Source organism: Neoarius graeffei, chromosome 5 (assembly GCF_027579695.1).
Source record: "Neoarius graeffei isolate fNeoGra1 chromosome 5, fNeoGra1.pri, whole genome shotgun sequence".
In the NCBI taxonomy this organism is placed as follows: Eukaryota; Metazoa; Chordata; class Actinopteri; order Siluriformes; family Ariidae; genus Neoarius; species Neoarius graeffei.
Window position 1 is genome coordinate 1,460,804 of NC_083573.1, and position 22,716 is coordinate 1,483,519.

The 22,716-nt window shown below is 43.5% G+C and overlaps 1 protein-coding gene across 5 annotated transcripts in view; it reads left to right on the plus strand.

Moving 5' to 3' along the window:
* The window catches only part of LOC132886368 (NACHT, LRR and PYD domains-containing protein 3-like), an 84,004-nt gene that overhangs the window by 40,682 nt on the left and 20,606 nt on the right, over positions 1-22,716 (plus strand). For 4 of the 5 annotated variants that reach the window (XM_060920937.1, XM_060920942.1, XM_060920941.1 and 1 more), the window contains 3 exons: positions 10,470-10,643; positions 11,410-11,583; positions 18,218-18,319. In XM_060920937.1, the coding sequence (XP_060776920.1) occupies positions 10,470-10,643; positions 11,410-11,583; positions 18,218-18,319 (450 nt within the window). The remainder of the gene's footprint in view (positions 1-10,469; positions 10,644-11,409; positions 11,584-18,217; positions 18,320-22,716) is intronic. The other variant, XM_060920940.1, reaches the window with a different exon arrangement.

Consider the following 22,716-nt stretch of genomic DNA (forward strand, 5'->3'; position numbering starts at 1 on the left):
CTTAAGAAATTTAGATCTCCAAAGATGGAGAGCATCATCCACATGAAAGTAGCAGGATTATTACAAAGACCCTGAGGAAGCCTGAGATACTCATGCAAGCCCAAAGGGGAAGAGAACACTGCATTTCTTATCCTCATGCAGCAGCACATTATAGTAGCCTGACGTTAAATCCATAGTGGAGAAAAATACATTTCCACCCAGAGCAGCAAGGACATCTGCTTGGTGAGGAAGCAGGTGGGCATCTTTAACAGTGCATGCATTCAGCTACCTGTCAGTGCATATCTGCAGGTCTCCATTGTTCTTCCATGCCAATACAAATGGGCAAGCATACTCACTGCTAGATTTCCTGATGATTTCCTTCTCCTCCATCTCATCCAGAGTTTCTTTCAACTTCTGATCATGAGTTGGCCACAACCTGTGGTATGGCAACCTGAAGGGACAGTCATCTATCAATCAATCTAATTCTGTGGCAGAACTCGCAGGCCTCACCACAGTCAAAATGATGCCAGGAAAAGACGCCTTCATATTCCTTCATCAGATCCACTAACTTATCCTTCCAGTGAGAGGAGACCTGACAGCTGTCAGTGGGTATAACACCCAGGCCAAGAGACTGCAAAGTACAGTCACTGTTACCTACATGACTGCCAGAACCACTCTTGACTGATAAGCTACCGTGGGAACTGCCCAAACTGACCTTACCCACATTCTGAGAGACCATGTCATAATCAAAATCCACCAGCGCAACGCATGGGGTATACATCAGCTATTGTTGCATTTTGGCGCAAAGTTACTGCAGCCAAAGTTGGATTAACAACCTTTACAGGGAGCCACCCATCCCCCCACAGAGGAGAGACAACTCGTCCTACTAGCATCTGTCTGTTAATACAGAGGGAGGTGCTGGGTTTCACCACAACAGTAATGCCAACAGAGATACGAGTCTTGGGTGGGAACCTACCACACATGAGATGCTCAGATATAAGCTGGAGCATGACTGTGCTCCTCAGCCTCAGTGTGCCCACTTTATCTGGGATGGACTCACCTTTCCATCTTTCCAGGTTGGACAAAAGATGTAGGAACTGGCTGCTGTCTTGCTGACCCACAACATCAGGCTGGCCCACAACATGCCAGAAACCATTATTGGATTTAAACTGTCTGAGTGGTTTCAAAATGTTTGTGCCTACAATCAATGGATCCACCTGTCACCGGGACTTGAATGAATGAATGAATTTATTTTTATTTCAAACATATATATATAAAAATGTATGTAACTATTTGTACATACAAAAGAAAGAAAACGAGAAATTGACAAAAAAAAAAAAACACAAAGAGCTAAGACATTACAAAACACCGCACATTGTTCGAAAAAGTTCAAAATGAAATCAATAAATCTTGACAGTTATATCACAGACACCCAGAGGACTAGTCTGCTTACCTCCACAGCCAACCAGGACAATATCAATGGGGCTGGAGACTCACCTGACAACACCACCTGCTTCCCTCAGATGTGGCACTATGCCTGCACTAAGCATGGTCACCATCAACCCAGTATCTAACATCCCCTTTAATTCAACCTTGCCCTGCACTAACGCTGAAGTGTAAAACAAACTGTCACTCTGGGCAGCTCTCAGGGTCTTCTGTATGACTATCTTTCTTGATTTTGGCAACATCTCACAGAAATATGAATACACTAACCTCAGCATCATCAGTCAAATTGGAGGGTAAACTCAGATGCCTGCCACTGTCCTCCTTTGAATGGAGGCTCTCTAGTTTCCCTGAGACGGCTTCTCTGTAGTCCCCACTACAGCAGAAACACCAGCATGACCCACACTCTGAGACCTACCTTGGCACTGTGGGCATGTGTGCCCAGGGCTGAAACACAAAAAGCACAATTTATGCATCCTACAGTGTGCCCAGGTAGTATGATCAACACACTGACATACCTCACAGCTAGGGCTTCGCTTCACACACTGCCGAGGCCGGCCATTTTGGGTAGCTTGAGCATTGCATACCAAAGCCTTTTCCAGCATGCCCAACAACCTGTCCAGTGTGGTCCCCTCTACAGAAGGGCTATCCTGGCTTGACCACCCCCACTGGACACTAATGTATTGCAACCCACAGACCCACCTACAGGCATGACAGCAGAAGCAGCATGCTGTGATAGATGGCCCCTCTGTCCCTTGCAGTTTCTGAAAAACTCATCTAGACATGCTTGGACTTCACAGGCCATCCACTCACTCTGAGGCTTACTTAGAAACATCAAGGCAAGATCTTGGTGAGGGCAGTGCCTAATGAACATGGCAGCGACCTCTACAGTCTGCAGCCGTAATGCTCTGCCTTCATGTTCCAATGACTGTTCCACTACCTCAGCTGCCTTATTTAACCTCATCCAGTAGTCCAGCGGTTGCTCACTGACATACGGTGTAGTGGAGTAGAAATCGGCCAGAGGCATACCTCAATATTCAGCACTATCAAAATGATGTCTGAGGATGCAAAAGACAGCATCCACATCACCAGAATCTGACACCTGATCACTGTTGCAAAGCCAGATTCTAACTACATCTCTGTTTGGTGCAAAAACAACACTGCACAACACCAAAAGAACACCATACCCATGGTGAAGCATGGTGGTGGCAGCATCATGTTTTGGGGTTGTTTTTCTTCAGCTAGAACAGGGGTTCTCAACCTTTTGCAACCTGGGCCCCACCAAAGCTGGTTCATTGCAGTTGGGGGCCCCTCTTCTCGCCCCGCCCCCATCCCCCCCCCAAACACACTCACCCGCAGTGACGCCACCCGACCTACAGCACCTTATATCGACCGATAGATAGATAGATAGCCCTGGGCTAGATTATTATTATTATTATTATTATTAGTAGTAGTAGTAGTAGTAGTAGCAGTAGCAGCAGTAGTAGCATTATCCATTCCATAGAAATACATAGGCCTATTATCATTATTAGGCTATTGTTATAATTGGCAGTAGCACCACATTTCTAATCTGCTTTCGGGCATTATTATAATTATAATTATTATTATGGCCTATTATCATTACTAAGCTGTTGGCAGTAGTACAAGACTTATGTTCTTTCTGGCATTATTATTATTATTAGGCCTATTATTATTATTATTATTATTATTGCTGTTGTTGGTTGTTGATTATTATTATTATTATGCTATTGTTATTAATAGGCATTATTATTATTATTATTATTATTATTATTATTATTAGTGTTTTTATTAGGTATTTTATTAGGCTTATCATTAGCTGGCTATTGATATCATTGGGAATTGGGACCAGGCGTGAATTTAGGTTTTACTTTTTACTGTGCCTTTGTGATCCGCATTTGCGTTAATGCGAGACCTGAGCCTGCTTTGCCTTACAAAGATCCTCAATTCTTGGCGAAATGTTTGACAAGCACAGTCTCAAGTCATCCTCAATTTGCGCACGATTGCGATATTTCGTTTTGAGCGCAGTCATTTTTGAAAATCCTGCCTCACACAAGTAGGTCGATGCGAATGGGATGAGCAGTTTCAAGGCTACGTCACACAGTTGCGGGTACTCCTGCATCAATGCTGCCCAGAATGTCGAAAGAGGGCATGAGGTGAAGACTGCCTTAAGTCTACTGTCACTCTTCAGCTCAATAAGCTGTTCCTGCATGTCAACTGGAAGTTCGTCAGCAGTACACACAAATGGATCTCGAACCCACGCAAAAGAGCGATAATCCTCTGTGAAGTATGCCGCAAACTGTTTTCTCATTACCGACAGGTGCTCTGACGCTGCTTGAAAGACAGATGAGAAATCGTGGGAAGTGCCTGCATTACTGATAAAGTCTGCAAGGCTTGGGAACATATCACAGTTCCCCCGACTGATGCGGCCACACCAGAGGTCAAGTTTTTGCTTGAAGGCATCCACTTTCTCTGCGAGAAGCAAAATGTGAGTTTCTCGGCCTTGCAAAGACAGGTTCAAGCCATTCAAGCGGTCAAATATATCGGCCAAATAGGAGAGACACGCCAGCCACAAAGGGTCATCCAGATTTTTCGCCAGGTCTGAATTGATTTGTGTCAAAAACCGCTTCCCCTCATCTCGCAGCTCATACAAACGTTGTAACACCCGCTCCCTGGACAGCCAGCGAACCTCAGTGTGCAGAAGCAGCTGTTCGTGCTCTGACCCCATCTCCTGACAGAGGACCTCAAACAAGCGAGAGTTTAGCGGCCGTGACTTGATGAGGTTGATCATTTTTACTGATTGGTTCAGCACGGATTCCAACAGAGACGGCATTTTTTTTTGCAGCGAGTGCTTCGCGATGAACCATGCAATGGGTCCATTTTACAAGTGGAGCTACCTGCTTAACGCGAGCAGCTAGACCTTGCTCACGGCCCGTCATTGCTCGTGCGCCATCCGTGCACAAGCCAACGCATCGGTCCCACGCCAACCCATTCTCGCGAATAAATGAATCAAGGACATTGAAGATGGCCTCTCCAGTTGTGTGTGACTGAAGAGGGCGGCAAAAAAGGACATCCTCCTCAATTAATTTATCCCTGACATACCTGACATATGTAAGAAGCTGTGCCTGTCCAGCAATATCGGTAGACTCATCCAACTGCAAGGCATAGTATGGACTATTTTTAATAAACTGTATTAATTGCTCTCTGATATCATTGGACATATCAGCAATTCTCCGAGCAACTGTGTCATTTGAAAGTGGCACGGTGCCTAATTTGGCTGCTGCACTATCCCCGAAGAATATTCTGCACATGTTCTGCGCAGCTGGCAAAACGAATTTCTCGGCATCAGTGTGCGGTTTGCCTAGCTTACCTATTCTTTTTGCCACCACATATGATGCCTCCAGGCACTGCTTAGATACAGTGCTGTGCACGGAAATTGTTGCCTGTTGCTGATGCAGGCCATCACGCTTTCTTTGAAAGTATTCAAGTGGTTTGTCCTTCAGGCCAGCATGCTTCGTTTCGAGGTGCCTTTTAAGTTTGCATGGCTTCATGCTTTCGTTTGCCAGCACCTCGGCACACACGACACACTGAGGATGAAGATCAGAGGTGACAGTAAAACCAAACTGCAGGTATGATTCATCGTACCTCCGAAGCTTTCTCGCAGCTGGTGGTAGACCTACGTCAGTTGTCTTGGGTTTTTTGACAAGAAATCTATCCATTTTGTTAAAGTATTTGTGAATAAACGTGTGTAATAAAGTTGTAACGATAAGTCTGTAGTAGGCCAAGTCTGTAGTAGGCTAAGGGGGCTAACCAGAGGGAACGTATGGGGCTTATCAGTGAGAAACAATATCGATATCTTTATTCGGGGATTTTATAGTTGCAAATTTTAACGAGGTGTGAATGGTGTACTTACTCGTGTGTGTGTGTGTGGGACAGTTGGATTTTTCAGACGCAGGGTGAAAAAGGCAAAGGGGTAGTAGACTAGCAGTAAGAAAACAACAAAAACAACAAATTATTTGGGTAGAGCTGAAATGGGGAAAGCAAAAATACAGTGTGGGGTAGTAGTCTTTAAAAAGACTGTTTGGGTTTTGCGCTGTATCGATGGATTGATGATAGTAGACTAGCGAGAGTCGGCACGAGTTAACTCGGCAAGAAACCAGACTAGTGTGTGTGTGGCAAGCACTCACACGGTGGCCACGGTATGCAGAGTCACTCACGTGACGTTGCGTCATGTTCGCGTCACGGGCTTAAAATAACCTACACACAAGATTTTATGATAGATTGATGATAGATTTTATAATAATATTGATTTGTATGTAATAGTCCAATGTCCTGCATTTTGACATGGGTAAATGTGTTGCATCTGCTTAGCTACTATAGCCTGTTAGCCCCAGATTTTTTTTTTCCTCCATACATGAAGCCTACTTGCGACCCCCCTGGAGTACCTCCGCGCCCCACCAGGGGGGCGCGCCCCCCCGGTTGAGAACCACTGAGCTAGAACATGGGCTTTAGTCAAGGTGGAGGGAATTATCAACAGTTCTAAATACCAGTACATTTTGGCCCAAAACCTTCAGGTGTCTGATAGAAAGCTGAAGATGAAGAGGAATTTCATCTTTCAGCATGACAATGACCCTAAAAAAGTTTCAGAACGGCCCAGCCAGAGCCCAGACCTAAATCCAATTGAAAATCTGTGGGGTGACCTGAAAAGTGCTGTACCCAAGAGATGCCCTCACAAACGGAGAGCTTTTGCAAGGAAGAGTGGGCAAATATTGCCAAGTCTAGATGTGGCAGGCTGATAGACTCTGACACAAAAAGACTGAATGCTGTAATTAAATCAAAAGGTGCGACAACAAAGTATTTAGTTTAAGGACGTGCACACTTTTGGAACCAGCTTCATCTCATCTCATTATCTCTAGCCGCTTTATCCTGTTCTACAGGGTCGCAGGCAAGCTGGAGCCTATCCCAGCTGACTACGGGTGAAAGGCGGGGTTCACCCTGGACAAGTCGCCAGGTCATCACAGGGCTGACACATAGACACAGACAACCATTCACACTCACATTCACACCTACGCTCAATTTAGAGTCACCAGTTAACCTAACCTGCATGTCTTTGGACTGTGGGGGAAACCGGAGCACCCGGAGGAAACCCACGCGGACACGGGGAGAACATGCAAACTCCGCACAGAAAGGCCCTCGCTGGCCACGGGGCTCGAACCCGGACCTTCTTGCTGTGAGGCGACAGCGCTAACCACTACACCACCGTGCCGCCCTGGAACCAGCTTATTGTACGTTTTTTATTTTATGTTTTCCCCCTAACAGATTTGTTTGTTTTTAAATTGAATTGTACAGGTTATAGGTCACATTAAATGTTGGAAAAGTTTTTAAATTATTTATCTTTTTTTTTTTTGTGTTCGGTTTTTCTGTTGTTAAAAAAAACATTTTAACAGGGTTTGTACACTTTTTATATCTACAGTATGTACACCAATATAATCAATATAAAAGCTGGAAAATTACTGAGTTAAGAAATGAATGAACTCTGAAAATCCTACCAGAGCTGACTCTGCCTGTTTCCCAAAGAGATAAAAGAGTACTTCATGCACTTTTCAAAGCCCTTGCATTTGTTTGATTCAAGACAGAGGCATAAAATTGCGAGGAGTTCACACTGGCAGGAGGTGATGCTGCTAACAAGCTATTAAAGGCCTGTGCAGCCTTTACTTTTGCAGATATGGAGTCACCAAATGTGCATTTTCAGCTCTGATGACCGCCAAATTTTGGGGTCTCCGCAACCCCATATCTCAAAGACTGTTAAAGATAATGGCTTGAGCTTTTCTGTGTATTCTCTTTGTCTCATCTCATCTCATTATCTCTAGCCACTTTATCCTGTTCTACAGGGTCGCAGGCAAGCTGGAGCCTATCCCAGCTGACTACGGGTGAAAGGCGGGGTACACCCTGGACAAGTCGCCAGGTCATCACAGGGCTGACACATAGACACAGACAACCATTCACACTCACATTCACACCTACGGTCAATTTAGAGTCACCAGTTAACCTAACCTGCATGTCTTTGGACGGTGGGGGAAACCGGAGCACCCGGAGGAAACCCACGCGGACACGGGGAGAACATGCAAACTCCGCACAGAAAGGCCCTCGCTGGCCACGGGGCTCGAACCCAGGACCTTCTTGCTGTGAGGCGACAGCGCTAACCACTACACCACCGTGCCGCCCCTATTCTCTTTGTTTTCTTGATTATTGAAAAATAATCCTCCGAACACCATTTTAAAATGTTGTCTGTTCGTACCTATTTCAGGGTACCCGCGGAGTCTTAAAAGTATTAAAAAAGTATTGAATTTCATTTTCCAGAATTAAGGCCTTAAAAGTATTAAATTTCATCTTGAAAGTCTTAATTTTTTCCATGGAGGTCTTAATTTTCCAAAGAAAGTCTAACATCGTTGCGTAACCTAGATTAAATTCTCTGTGATGAAAATGAAGCAAAATCTAAAATGTTTTGCACTGCCCTGGCGTTCACACGCAAACAGCGGGAAATTCACGTGGCGCCGTAAAGGGTTCACACGAAACGAGAGCAGCAGGCGCATAGAGCAGAGAGGGTGAGGGGGAGAGAGCATGGGGAAGTGCAGATTCAACCCGAAGTGGCCGCTCGACCCTAAATACGCCTGGGTTAAGGGGGTTCCATAATGACCGTGAGGCATTATCAGGGTTCCCGCGGGGTTTTAAAAGGTAGTGAAAGGTAGTTAATTAAAATAGGCTAAATTATGGCCAGTAAAAGGTAGTAAACGTAATCTGACGTGGTAGTACATTTTTTTTGACCCCCATCCAACTGGGCCTATGTGTTTTCTAATTCATTTAATTAACCTGCATGCCATAATATCCATAAATTACTACATTTGGGCGAATTTATTTTTATGTATGGAGGAGGACCGCAGTGAGGAGTTGGTGGCGCATGCGCATTGAATTCCAATAACGGTCGAATCCAGTATAAATTTATACCAGAGATTGTTTAGTACGAGACTGACTTTGTTTATACGGCTCTAGTCGAATCTATCTGTTGACCCGACTGGCGACATCTGCACGAGAATTAAACAATGGGGAAATGCAAATTTTCAGACCTCTGGCTGGAGGAACCTGATTTTAAAGACTGGCTAAAGGCGGTAGATGGCAATCAGCGAGAGGCGTTCATTGAAAAGTTGATCGAGGCACATGTAATGCGTTGTGTGCGCGCGCGCCTGGTGCGTTGTGTGCGCGCCATTTGAGGCATCCAAAATGTGATAAGCAAATCTGTTGAACTGTTCAAATGATTAAGATTAACCCTCTAAAACACTGATCTCTGGGAGGAAGGTGCTGACTCTGCCCACGGGCCTTCACCACTACAGGACTGGTGCAAATGACTATCTTAAGCAAACTTGGCAATGTGTTGAGAGACTGCCAAAATAGGGCTTGGGTTATGTGTGTTTTGTATCTTTAGGGTGTGTGTCTTGTCTTTGTCATGTGTGTGTGCGCTTTTTGTGTGTGTGTGTGTGTGGGGGGGGGGGGGTTCGTGTTTGCCATTTGACCTGATCTAAATGTAATGAGTTGATGTACCTAAGCACATAAGATTTTTTATGCAAATCTGTTCACCTGTTCAGAAGATTATTCCACAAACAAAATGTTGGCCATCTTGAAAGCGTTGGCCGACAAAATGTAATCAGATCTTGTACCTCATGTGAAGTGTTGACACACAAGGTTTAGTGCAAATCTGTGTACCCGTTAAGAGGTTATGGGCCACAGTTTCACAGTTCAATAAAATTATAACTTATATGTGGAAGTTTGTTTTCTTTTATGTAAATATGCATTACTCCATGTGTAGCCCTAGCAATGGGAGGTTCTATTATGCGTCCAAAGGGAAAGAGTTACACTACCGGTACGTTCAGATTTTCTTTCTATCTTGTCTCATCAATCCAACTCTTTGGGTAGAGTTGTCACTAACTTATATGTAGCACATTCACTTGGACTAACACACACACTCAGAGATTACCTTGTTAAATTGTGAGAAAATGTCCAAATCCAAATTGTCGCTGTGGTAGTAAAAAAAAATTGTGAAGGTAGTAAAAAGGTAGTAAATTCAACATAAAATATCTGTAGGAACCCTGATTATGCACTTTGTGTAAAAAAACCTTTCAACTAGGGACAATGGGGCTTACAGCTCTGGATTCTCACATGAAAAGTGGTAAACATATTTCGTTTGCATCCACAATTCAGAAGCAGGCAGCTATAGCACAGTACTGTGTGCCAACAACACCCAGTAACGTTAGCAGCACAGCCGAAAATGAGACCTCAACTTTTTGTCTTTTGAATGCTTCTCTGGCGTGTGTGTGTGTGTATGAGGGGTGATTGTCTGGACTTACATGGGGGTGCTCTCCTCTGCATGGTGTCCAGGGGGTGTGAGTAGAATGAATTCTGATTGATTATTTTAATAAATGTAATTTTGTTATTTCAAACACTCATAAATAGTATTTATTTGAGGTTTAATCTGGTGCTCAATATGATTTATTCTTTCCTAATGAGTGCGACAAAGGTATTAAATTTCACTTGAAATGGCATTAAAAAAGTCTTAAAAAGTCTTAAATTTTGGTTTAACAATCCTGGGGGTACCCTGTATTTATACCAACATTAAACCAGAACAAACTTCAAAGAACACAGATAATTGCTCTCAAGTTAAAGTTAAAATACCTTGTTGATCTGAAAGTAGTAAATTTTTTTTTATCAAAATTGAAGTGTGACAGATTTTCAGAAAAATGTATCTTAAAATTGTAGTGTACTAAAGCTGCTTCACTGCTGTTAAAATGCACCAGAATGCACCATGTTAAGTATAAAGTGTCCGGGGGGGGGAGACTCCCCCCATAACACAAGCCTCAGTGCCGCACTCCTCACTGTGGGGCCCCCTTCCCCTGCTATTCTTCCTTCTACTCAGAAACTGATTCAGATGGATTCATTTATCCATCAGATATTCACATAAGTCATCATTTCTCTTCCAGTCTGCGTCGGTGTAAACTGACAGAGGAAAGCTGTAGAGTTCTGTCCTCAGTTCTCAGCTCAAACTCCTCCAGACTGAGAGAACTGGACCTGAGTAACAATAACCTGCAGGATTCAGGAGTGAAGCTGCTCTCTGCTGGACTGGAGAATCCACACTGTACACTGGAGATACTGAGGTACACACACACACACACACACACACACACACACACACAGAACTCAGATCATCACTTTATAACTGAAAATTCCAAACAGCATTGATTGTCTCTTTATTTGCGAATTTTATCCCAGTAAAATTATATCCAAGGCCCAATCTTACTTTCTCTCTCCACACTCATGTCAAGTCACTTTATTTCTCCAGCACATTTAAAAACAGCAGGTGACCCAAAGCGCTTTACAGTTGAGGCAAATGCAGTTAAATACATGATCGGCCGAATAAGAAGAATAGAAGGAAAGAAATAATGAGGCAAGACAAAAGATATAAAACCAAACAGAATCATGAAAATCAAACACAAGATCATAAAATCAATCAAAAATAGTAAAATTGATCATGAAATCATAAAATCAAATCATACAGTCAAAATTGGATATAAAACCAATAAAATCAAAGTTAATGTGCAGTGTGATAAAAAAATGGTATGTACTTTAAGATAAAAATAAAATATATAGAATAAACATAAAATAGAGGTAAAAATAATGAGGTCGAATAATAAAGTAGATTATAAAAATTGATTAAAAATAGCATCTATTCTATAAATAGATCATAAAAAATGTAGTTAAATCCATCATCTCCTATGAGCTGAGACAAACACAGTCTCTCTATTTTATATTTTTATTCTGACATCAGAACCTTGTGTTCAGGGAGACACTTTATTCAACAACTGCTGGAACACACCTCATTTATCCATCAGATATTCACAGATTTCATCGTTTCTCTTCCAGTCTGTGTCGGTGTGATCTGACAGAGGAAAGCTGTAGAGTTCTGTCCTCAGTTCTCAGCTCAAACTCCTCCAGACTGAGAGAACTGAACCTGAGGGACAATAACCTGCAGGATTCAGGAGTGAAGCTGCTCTCTGATCTACTGGAGAATCCACACTGTACACTGGAGACACTACAGTGAGTTCCTGATCCCCCCCCCCCACACACACACACACATACATGACTCAGATCATCACTTTATCACTGAAGATTACAAACATAACTGATTGTGTTTTTTATTTGTGACTTTTATCCCAGTAAAATTCTATCCGAGGCCCAATCTTACTTTTTCTCTACACACTCATGTTCATGCATCATGTTCCTTCTTCTACACAGTGAACTCAACTGATTTATTTTGTTTAAACTGGAATGTATTATTCCACTTTAGGACAGGAATTTTTTAGGAAGGACTTTAGGAAGGACGCACTTCCTGCTTCCTGAGTTGTTCGCGCCGAGTCCTTTTTCCCACGAGTGCCGGCGTTAATTACTAATCCTTTTTTAACTTTTTTTCTACAAATAAATTTCCAGTATCCTCTTCATTTTTATTGTACTGTCGCTTTCATTTTTGTACTTTTCACTTTCGCTTTCCTTTTTCCGTTTTTTTTCCCGGTTTTTTCTCTTTCTTTTTTCGGAAGAACGCCGAGATCAGAAGCTTTCTTTTTCTCTCCTCCTGTGTAAAGTCCACAAGCGGAGGCCATCTGATCTGCTTTAATATCAACAGATCTTCATTTAAGGTACGTGAATCTTTTCATCATGGCACACCTTCAGCCTGTTCAGTGTGCTGAGTGCAGGATGTTTAGTCATTCTTCCTCTATTAGCTTTACTTGTGATAAGTGCAGATTAGTTAGCTCTCTGACGGAGAAGATTACAGTGCTAGAAGCGCGTGTCCAGGCTTTAGAGCAGGTTAGTGAGCATGAGAACAGTGTAGTTTCTGTTAGGGAAAGTCTGGACGCCCTAGGTGGAGTTAGCAATCCCCCAACTCCGGCATTAGAGCCCTTACAGCGGGGCGAATGGGTGACGGCTCGGCGGCATAAGCGTAGAGCCAAAGCTACCGCTGAGGCTCGCCCACGGGAGCACCACTCCTCTCCGCGTCACGTGTCGAACAGGTTTGCTCTCCTTAGTGATGCACCCACTGAGAAACCTGAAAGAGCTCTGGTTATAGGGGACTCTATCATACGGCACGTGAAATTAGCTCAGCCTTTAGGGGCACCAGCAGCTTTAGTCAGGTGTATACCGGGAGCCAGGGCGCCGGACATAGCAGGTAATCTTAGGGTCCTAGGCAAGCATAGGTTCTCAAAGATAGTTATCCATGCAGGAGCTAATGATATACGCCTTCGTCAATCTAAGGTTACTAAGAGTAACTTTTTGTAAAGGTGTTTAAATTAGCGAAGGCAATGTCCGATGCTGTAGTATGCTCTGGCCCCATCCCAATGTGGTGTGGCGATGTAGCTTACAGCAGGTTATGGTCGCTGAACTGCTGGCTGTCCAGGTGGTGCTCTGAAAACAGTGTGGGCTTTATAGATAATTGGGCTAATTTTGAGGGCACTGCTGGCCTGTTAGGGCGGGACGGTATCCATCCCACTCGGGAAGGTGCTGCTCTCATTTCCTGCAGCATAGGTCATAGTCTCAGAACAGGCCTAGTTAATTTCTGACAATCCAGAGCCAAGGCCAGGGAGCAGACGAACAGCCTAAACCGACTGTCTGCTAGCTGCACAGAGTCGTCACTCAGGGCCCACTACATCGAGACTGTGTCTGTTCCCCGAGCTCAACAAAAAGGTAGAAATACTCAGAGAGTTTGTTCCAGTAACCTAATCAATATAAAATTAGATCATACTGACTGTACAGCTGCTGCCAGCACCTTTGATCTAAAGGTGGGGCTATTAAATATTAGATCTCTTACATCTAAAGCACTAATGGTTAATGAACTCATAACTGATCAGGAGTTTAATGTACTGTGTTTAACAGAAACATGGATTAAGCCAAATGAATATATAGCATTAAATGAAGCGAGTCCTCCTGGATACAGTTATATACACCAGCCTCGTCTAACTGGCAGAGGAGGAGGCGTCGCGGTTATTTATAACGATTATCTAGGTGTAACACACAAACCTGGTTATAAATTTAATACATTTGAAGTTCTTCATACTCATATAATGTATGTAGCCTCGAAAAATAAGTCTACCCAGTTAATTCCATTGCTTATTATTTACAGGCCCCCGGGGCCATATTCTGAGTTTCTTTCTGAATTTGCAGATTTTATCTCAGATCTGGTTATTTCCTTAGACAAAGCTTTAGTTGTCGGAGATTTTAATATTCACTTCGATAACCCAGAAGACTCTTTAAAAACAGCATTTGTGTCCATCTTAGATTCAGTCAGGATTAAGCAGAATGTCATAGGACCGACCCATAATGGTGGTCACACCCTTGATCTAATACTAACATTCAGATTAAACGTAGACAATATAGTCACACTTCCACAGTCTGAAGTTATCTCAGATCATTGTCTCATCTCATTCAAAATATGTCTGAGTAATAATATATGCACCTCACCACGCTACTGTATTAAACGTACTTTCACGTCAACTACTGCACAGAGCTTTATAAATGATCTCCCAGATCTGTAAACTTTGATTGGGTCACTGTCAGCTCCTGCAGAACTTGATCAGGCAACTGAATGCTTAGAGTCAACATTCCGCCATACTTTAGATAATGTAGCTCCTCTAAAAAGGAAAACGGTCAGAGACAAAAAATTAGCACCCTGGTATAATGATGACATTCGCACATTAAAACAGACCACTTGAAAATTGGAACGTAAATGGCATCAAACAAAATTGGTAGTGTTCAAATTAGCTTGGAAGGAGAGCTTCGTGAAGTATAGAAAAGCTCTTAGTGCTGCGAGATCAACATATTTCTCCTCCCTAATAGAAGATAACAAAAATAATCCTAGATTCCTATTTAATACTGTAGCAAAATTAACCAGGAATAAGTCCACTATCGACACATGCACACCTGCAGTATGTAGTAGCAACGACTTCATTAATTTTTTTTAATGACAAAATTGAGAATATCCGACAAAAAATTCACACTGCTAATTTAAGGTTAGACAATGAAAGTGACCCTGTAGTTAACAATATACAGTGGTGCTTGAAAGTTTGTGAACCCTTTAGAATTTTCTATATTTCTGCATAAATATGACCCAAAACATCATCAGGTTTTCACACAAGTCCTAAAAGTAGATAAAGAGAACCCAGTTAAACAAATGAGACAAAAATATTATACATGGTCATTTATTTATCCAGGAAAATGATCCAATATTACATATCTGTGAGTGGCAAAAGTATGTGAACCTTTGCTTTCAGTATCTGGTGTGACCCCCTTGTGCAGCAATAACTGCAACTAAAACGTTTCCGGTAACTGTTGATCAGTCCTGCACACCGGCTTGGGGGAATTTTAGCCCGTTCCTCCGTACAGAACAGCTTCAACTCTGGGATGTTGGTGGGTTTCCTCACATGAACTGCTCGCTTCAGGTCCTTTCACAACATTTCCATTGGATTAAGGTCAGGACTTTAACTTGGTCATTCCAAAACATTAACTTTATTCTTCTTTAACCGTTCTTTGGTAGAACGACTTGTGTGCTTAGGGTCGTTGTCTTGCTGCATGAACCACCTTCTCTTGAGATTCAGTTCATGGACAGATATCCTGACATTTTCCTTTAGAATTTGCTGGTAAAATTCAGAATTCATTGTTCCATCAATGATGGCAAACCGTCCTGACCCAGATGCAGCAAAACAGGCCCAAACCATGATACTACCACCACCATGTTTCACAGATGAGATACGGTTCTTATGCTGGAATGCAGTGTTTTCCTTTCTCCAAACATAACGCTTCTCATTTAAACCAAAAAGTTCTATTTTGGTCTCGTCCGTCCACAAAACATTTTTCCAACAGTCTTTCTGGCTTGTACACGTGATCTTTAGCAAACTGCAGACGAGCAGCAATGTTCTTTTTGGAGAGCAGTGGCTTTCTCCTTGCAACCCTGCCATGCACACCATTGTTGTTCAGTGTTCTCCTGATGGTGGACTCATGAACATTAACATTAGCCAATGTGAGAGAGGTCTTCAGTTACTTAGAAGTTACCCTGGGGTCCTTTGTGACCTCGCTGACTATTACACGCCTTGCTCTTGGAGTGATCTTTGTTGGTCGACCACTCCTGGGGAGGGTAACAATGGTCTTGAATTTCCTCCATTTGTACACAATCTGTTTGACTGTGGATTGGTGGAGTCCAAACTCTTTAGAGATGGTTTTGTAACCTTTTCCAGCCTGATGAGCATCAACAACGCTTTTTCTGAGGTCCACAGAAATCTCCTTTGTTCGTGCCATGATACACTTCCACAAACATGTGTTGTAAAGATCAGACTTTGATAGATCCCTGTTCTTTAAATAAAACAGGGTGCCCACTCACACCTGATTGTCGTCCCATTGATTGAAAACACCTGACTCTAATTTCACCTTCAAATTAACTGCTAATCCTAGGGGTTCACATACTTTTGCCACTCACAGATATGTAATATTAGATCATTTTCCTCAATAAATAAATGACCAAGTATAATATTTTTGTCTCATTTGTTTAACTGGGTTCTCTTTATCTACTTTTAGGACTTGTGTGAAAATCTGATGATGTTTTTGGTCATATTTATGCAGAAATATAGAAAATTCTAAAGGGTTCACAAACTTTCAAGCACCACTGTATCTGTATCAGATCATCAGTTAGAATGTTTTAATCCCCTAAAAGAAACTGAATTACTTTCATTAATCTCTACATCAAAAGCCTCGGATACTGGATGCTTATTAATTTCCTTCTGCTTAACTCTGACAAGACTGAAGTACTTGTACTAGGACCACATACAGCTAGAAGTAAGTTTTCTGATTACACAGTGACTCTGGATGGCCGTTCTGTTTCTTCACATGCAGCAGTAAAAGACCTCGGAGTGATTATTGACCCCAGTCTTTCATTCGAAACTCACATTGATAACATCACCCGGATAGCTTTCTTTCATCTCAGAAATATTGCAAAGATAAGAAATTTAATGTCATTGCATGATGCAGAAAAACTAGTCCATGCTTTCGTTACCTCCAGGTTGGATTATTATTATCCAGCCTTACTGTCTGGATGTTCCAGTAATTGCATAAACAAGCTCCAGTTAGTTCAAAATGCAGCAGCAAGAGTCCTTACTAGAACTAGAAAATATGACCACATCACCCCTGTCTTATCCACACTGCATTGGCTCCCAATCAAATTTCGTATTGATTATAAAATACTACTATTGACCTTTAAAGCACTAAATGGTCTCGCACCACAGTACCTAAGTGAACTTCTGCTCTTTTATGACCCGCCACGCCTACTTAGATCAAAAGGTGCAGGCTATCTGCTGGTACCTCGTATAGTGAAGGCTACATCAGGGGGCGGAGCCTTTTCTTACAAAGCCCCACTGTTATGGAACAGCCTTCCAAGTAATGTTCGGGAATCAGACACAGTCTCAGCATTTAAGTCTAGGCTGAAAACATATCTGTTTAGTCAAGCCTTTTGTTAATGGTGTTTATGAGGTAAAGGAGTAGATCTGGAGGGTCCTCAGACATAGTGTTTTGGTAAACTGGGATGTATGGATGCTGTCAGTCCCCACTCACTTGCTCACTCGAGTTTGTTGACGGTGTAGTGGCTGGCTGCTTTATGTCCCGGGGCTCCCTCATGCCTGTGTTACCTTCTGGCTCTCTCCTTTTAGTTATGCTGTCATAGTTAGTTGCCAGAGTCCCTGCTTGTACTCGGTGCAATATGCATACTGTTCCTTCTTATTCAGGTGACATTGGGCATACCTAACCACCTGTGTTTTCTTTCCCTCCCCTCCACCCCAAATCTGTCCCTCTGAGTTACATGGAGTCAACAGAAAATCTTTTGGTGGAGAGGGTGGAGACCTCGACTGGCTATCGTAGCCTGCAGGGAATCGGCCGTCAGACTTCTGTCGCATGTCCCAGACCTGGTGAAATGTAACTGAATTGTCTTGGCCAGCCCTAAGGGTCCCATCTGCATCTCATCATTGCTGAGGAGTGTGCTCCCATCACCCAATCAAGCATCCAGCCAGAGCAGGTCATGATATATTTTACCATATTAACATGCCGTTGTTGTGTGTTATGCCTGATGTAAAGACTCTTGTCTCTGCGAGCCTACCACACAGATTTAATACTTGTCATTTTTAGGGCATACCTAACAACGTGTTTTCTTTCTCTCTCCCCCCCCCCCAAATCTGTCCCTCTGAGTTACATGTTGATCCTGGGATTGAGATGCTGGCCTCTTCTGCCCCTCGAACCTGCTTGATCCATCCTGGTGCCCTGTGTCTGGTCGGAGTTTTATCGCACCGCTCCTGTGAAGGACGGCCCCATGAGGACAGTTGAGGGTTATACCTGTTAAAACTGTTAATATTATAGTCAGGCTGTCTGTTGTTGCCCAAATGAGGATGGGTTCCCTTTTGAGTCTGGTTCCTCTCGAGGTTTCTTCCTCATGTCGTCTGAGGGAGTTTTTCCTTGCCACCGTCGCCACAGGCTTGCTCATTGGGGATAGATTAGGGATAAAATTAACTCATGTTTTAAGTCGTTCAAATTCTGTAAAGCTGCTTTGCGATAATGTTTATTGTTAAAAGCGCTATACAAATAAACTTGATTTGATTATTATTCTGAGACACTGAAATGTGGACATGAGAATCAGATTTACTTTCTCCAGTCTGACAGGACTGAATCTCAGTGGAAATAAACTGCAGGATTCAGGAGTGAAGCTGCTCTCTGCTGGTCTGGAGAATCCACACTGTACACTGGAGATACTGAGGTACACACACACACACACACACACACACACACACACACACACACAAACCCAACCACTAATCTTACCTTCAGTCAACAAAAGGTAATATGAGCTCTAATCTATCTCTTGGTCATGTGAAAAAATAAGTGAATCCCATGGAAATTGGAGACTTTTCTCAACATATTTAAACAAGCAAACATTTCACCCTTTTGATACAGTGTCTACAGATAAAGGTGATGAACACAACAAGGGAAAATGAGCTCTTTCAATCATTTATTCAGCAAAAATATTAATAGCTGTAATATTATTCAGTGGAGAAAGTAAGTACACCCTTGGCTTCAGAATTTAGTATTGCTCCCTTTAACAGAAATAACAACTTGTCTGCATTTTGTATAATGGTCCACCAGTCTCTGACTTTGGCTTGCTGAAAGTTTGTGACCACTTTTCAGGCAAAATTCCTTCAGTCACAAGATGTTTGAAGGTTTTTTTGCATCAACTGCCCTTTTCAAAGCTCCCCACAACATTTCAGTGGGGTTCAAATCTGGGCTTTGACGAGGTCGTTCCATAACACTCCATTTCTTCTTTTTGAGCTGTTCCTTGGTGGATTTGCTCATGTGCTCAGGATCACCATCTTGTTGAAAAGGTCCACCTCAGGTTCATCTTCAATTTTTGAACAAATGGCCTCACATTATCTTCAAGCACTCTTTGATATGAATTAATAATTGAATCAATGAATGCAAGCTTCCCAGTCTCTCAGGCAGCAAAGCAAACCCAAACCAGAACATTTCCACCACCATGCTTTATAGTTGGTATGAGGTTCTTGTGCTGAAAAGCCATCTTTGGTCTGCACCACACGTGTACTCTTACTGTGCCCAAACAACTGTACCTTTGATTCGTCTGTCCAGAACACATTACTTCAAAATACCTGGGCTTTGCCTATATGTTCATTGGCAATGTCCTGATCCAGTCCAGAACTTCCAGATCCTGACCTGTGCCTTGTGCTCTGCTCTGCATTTTTCCCCAGTCTCTCCGTGCTGTGTTTGCACACCTGCTACATGTTTGTCATCTGCCTCTCTAAACACACTGAGGAGATTCACCCGGTGCAGATAAATACTCATGGTAAGTTTAGTCTTGCTCATGTTCACGCTTCCACTTGGTTCCTCGACTTTGTTTGCGTTTTTTGGATTACGATTTTTGCCTGCCGTTTTTGGGACCTGTCACTTTGCATTTGGACTTTATGTTGTGGATTACGATTTGCTTGCCATTTTGGGACCTGCCACTGTGACTTTGGCTCGGGACTTTGTTTACATTGTGGATTAAGACTTTTCCTGCTGTTTTTCGGGACTTAACACCATCTTTCTGGATCTCACCAAGTTGGTTTTGGACTGTGCTGCTGTGCCTGTCACCTGCCTGCCCGCCTGGCGAATCAACTCCTCGCTTTCACTCATTTCCTGTAGTTGTACATTGGGTCCTCTCTGTTTCCATGGCCTTTGGGTCATGACAGAATTGATCCACCATACTATGGACCCAGCAGAATACAAGGCACTCAAATCAGTGTTTTTTGGCATTTGCTAACTTTTACCAAAGGTTCATCAAGAACTACAGCACTATTGCTGCACGTCTGACCAAACTCACATCCTCCAAACACCCCTTCTCTTGGATGGACCATGCTGAGAAAGCCTTCTCTGAAAAACAGATTCACTACTGCGCCAGTTCTCATCATCGCAGATCCCACCATTCAGTTCATTCTCAAAATGGACACCTCTGACACTGGTGTCAGGACTGGTGTCCCAGAGGTCAGCCAAGGATAACAAGGTACACCCCTGCACATTCTTTTCCTGTCGCATGACCCTAGCCAAACACAACTATGGCATTGGGGATCGTGAATTGCTAGCTATCGAGCTGGCCCTAGAAGAATGGAGGCATTGGTTGGAGGGGACTGAGATCCCATTTATCATTTGGACAGACCATAAAAATATTGAGTAGCTCAGGACTGCAAAGCATCTCAATGCATGCCAAGCCAGATGGTCTCTGTTTTTCTCCCAGTTCAACTTTGTGCTCTGCTTTAGACCTGGCTCCAAGAACATCAAGCCAGATGCTCTTTCCAGGCAGTTTTCTTTGGACTCTCAGCAAGACACTACTGAGCCCATCCTCCCTGCCCATTGCCTTTTGGTTGCCACCCAACTTGACACAGAAACTACGGTCCTAAACGCCTTGTCCAATGATCCAGGACCAAGCAATGGTCCACCCAACTGTTTGTATGTGCCCCCTTGCATGCGCTCCCAAGTACTTCAGTGGGGGCACAGCTCCCTCCTAGCCTGTCACCCTGGGGCAGTCCAGACCCTTACTGTCCTCAGGCAATGCTTCTGGTGGCCGACAATGCGGCAAGACATTCGGACATTTGTGACAGCCTGTGATGTCTGCTCCAGGAACAAGACTAACAATCAACCTGCTGCTAGATTATTCAGACCCCTACCTGTACCGTGCCATCCTTGGTCCCACATTGTGGTGGATTTTGTCACTGGCCTCCCAAGCACCAAAGGCAAAACTCGCATCATGACAATCATCAATCGCTTCTCTCAGGTGGCTCACTTCGTTCCCTCCCTAAGTTGCCTTCAGCTAAAGAGACTATGGAACTGTTTATCTCCCACATGTTTCGAATTCACGGTCTGCCTACGGACATTGTGTCTGACTGAGGCCCTCAATTTTCCACTCATTTCTGGAAAGAGTTCTGCAAACTCATTGGGGCCACTCCCAGCCTCTCCTTGGGTTACCACTCCCAGATTAACAGGCAGACAGAGTGCACCAATCAGAAGTTGGAGGTCGCTTTACAGTGCCTAACATATGGTGATCCATCTTTCTGGAGCCAGGTGCTCCGCTGGATCAAATGCACCCACAACAGCCTTCCATCATCATCATCCACCGGGCTGATTCCCTTCTAGTGTTGCCTTGGTTACCAGCTCCCTCTTTTCCCTGAACAGGAGGAGGAGGCAGCATCTGTTCCTTCAGCCCAAGCCTTTATCCAACACTGCCACAGAGTTTGGGCAAATGCCAGATGTCATCTCTTGTGCAACAACCAAACGTACAAAAGGATGGCAGATTGACATCGCAGGCTGGCTCCTGCCTACCATCCAGGACAAAAGGGTGTCCACAGCCAGTTTCCTCTCAGGGTCTGCTCACGCAAGCTGGCCCCCAGGTTTGTTGGCCCCTTCCCCATTTCTTAGGTCATCAACCCCACCATTGTTAGATTAGTGTTGCCCAGGTCTATGCGACCTTCACCCATCTTTTCATGCCTCTCAATTAAGACCCCTGGTTTCCAGCCCCTTCCAAGACCCTTCCCCCTCCCAGGATTGTCGATGGAGGAGAGGCCTACACAGTCAGGAAACTACTACAGGTCCATCGAAGAGGGTGAGGGCAACAGTATCTGGTCAACTGGGAGGACTATAGGCCAGAGGAGAGGTCCTGGGCGCTGGCACATTTCATCCTCGACCCTGTGCTCATCAGTAATTTCCACCACAAGTACCTGGGAGCCCTGTCTGGGACACCCAGAGGCATCCTTAAGGGTGGGGGGTACTGTCACAATCCAGCCTAGAACTTCCAGATCCTGACCTGTGCCTTGTGCTCTGCGCTGCATTTTTCCCTGTTCTCCCTGCACTGTGTTAGCACACCTGCTATGCATTTCTCATCTGCCCCTCTATATAAACACACCAAGGAGAGTCACCTGGTGTGGATAAATACTCGCTGTAAGTTTAGTCTTGCTCATATTCACGCTTGGCTCCTAGAGTTTGTTTTTTGGATTATGATTTTTACTTGATGTTTTTGGGACCGCACGTTGTGACTTTGGCTTCAGACTTTGTTTACGTTGTGGATTATATGACTTTGCCTGCCATTTTTTGGGACTTAATGCCATCTTCCTGGATCTCACCAAGTTGGTTTTGGACTGTGCTGCTGTGCCTGTCACCTGCCTGCCCACCTCATGAATCAACTCCTCAGGTATGCTTCCACTCATTTCCTGTTGTTGCATATTGGGTCCTATCGGTTTCCGTGGCCTTTGGGTCGTGACAAGCAAACTGTAGTCTTGCTTTAATGTTTCTTTTGGAAAGTAAAGACGTTTTTCCTGGCATGCCTCCCATGCAGGTCAAATTTGTTCAATCTCTTTCCGATTGTAGATGTTTGTACTTTCACACCAACAGTTGCAAGAGTTACCTGCAGACCCAGTGATGAAAGTTTGAGGTTGTTCTCGCCTTCTTTTAGCATCAAACAATCTGTTCTTGGGCTAAATTTGCTGGGGCTGCCAGTCCTGGACAAACTGGCAGTTTTTTGAAATCTACATCACTTGTAGCTGATTTTCCTCACAGTGGAATGATTTATTTCTCATAATTTAGAAATCTTTTTAAATCCCTTTCCAGATTCATTGG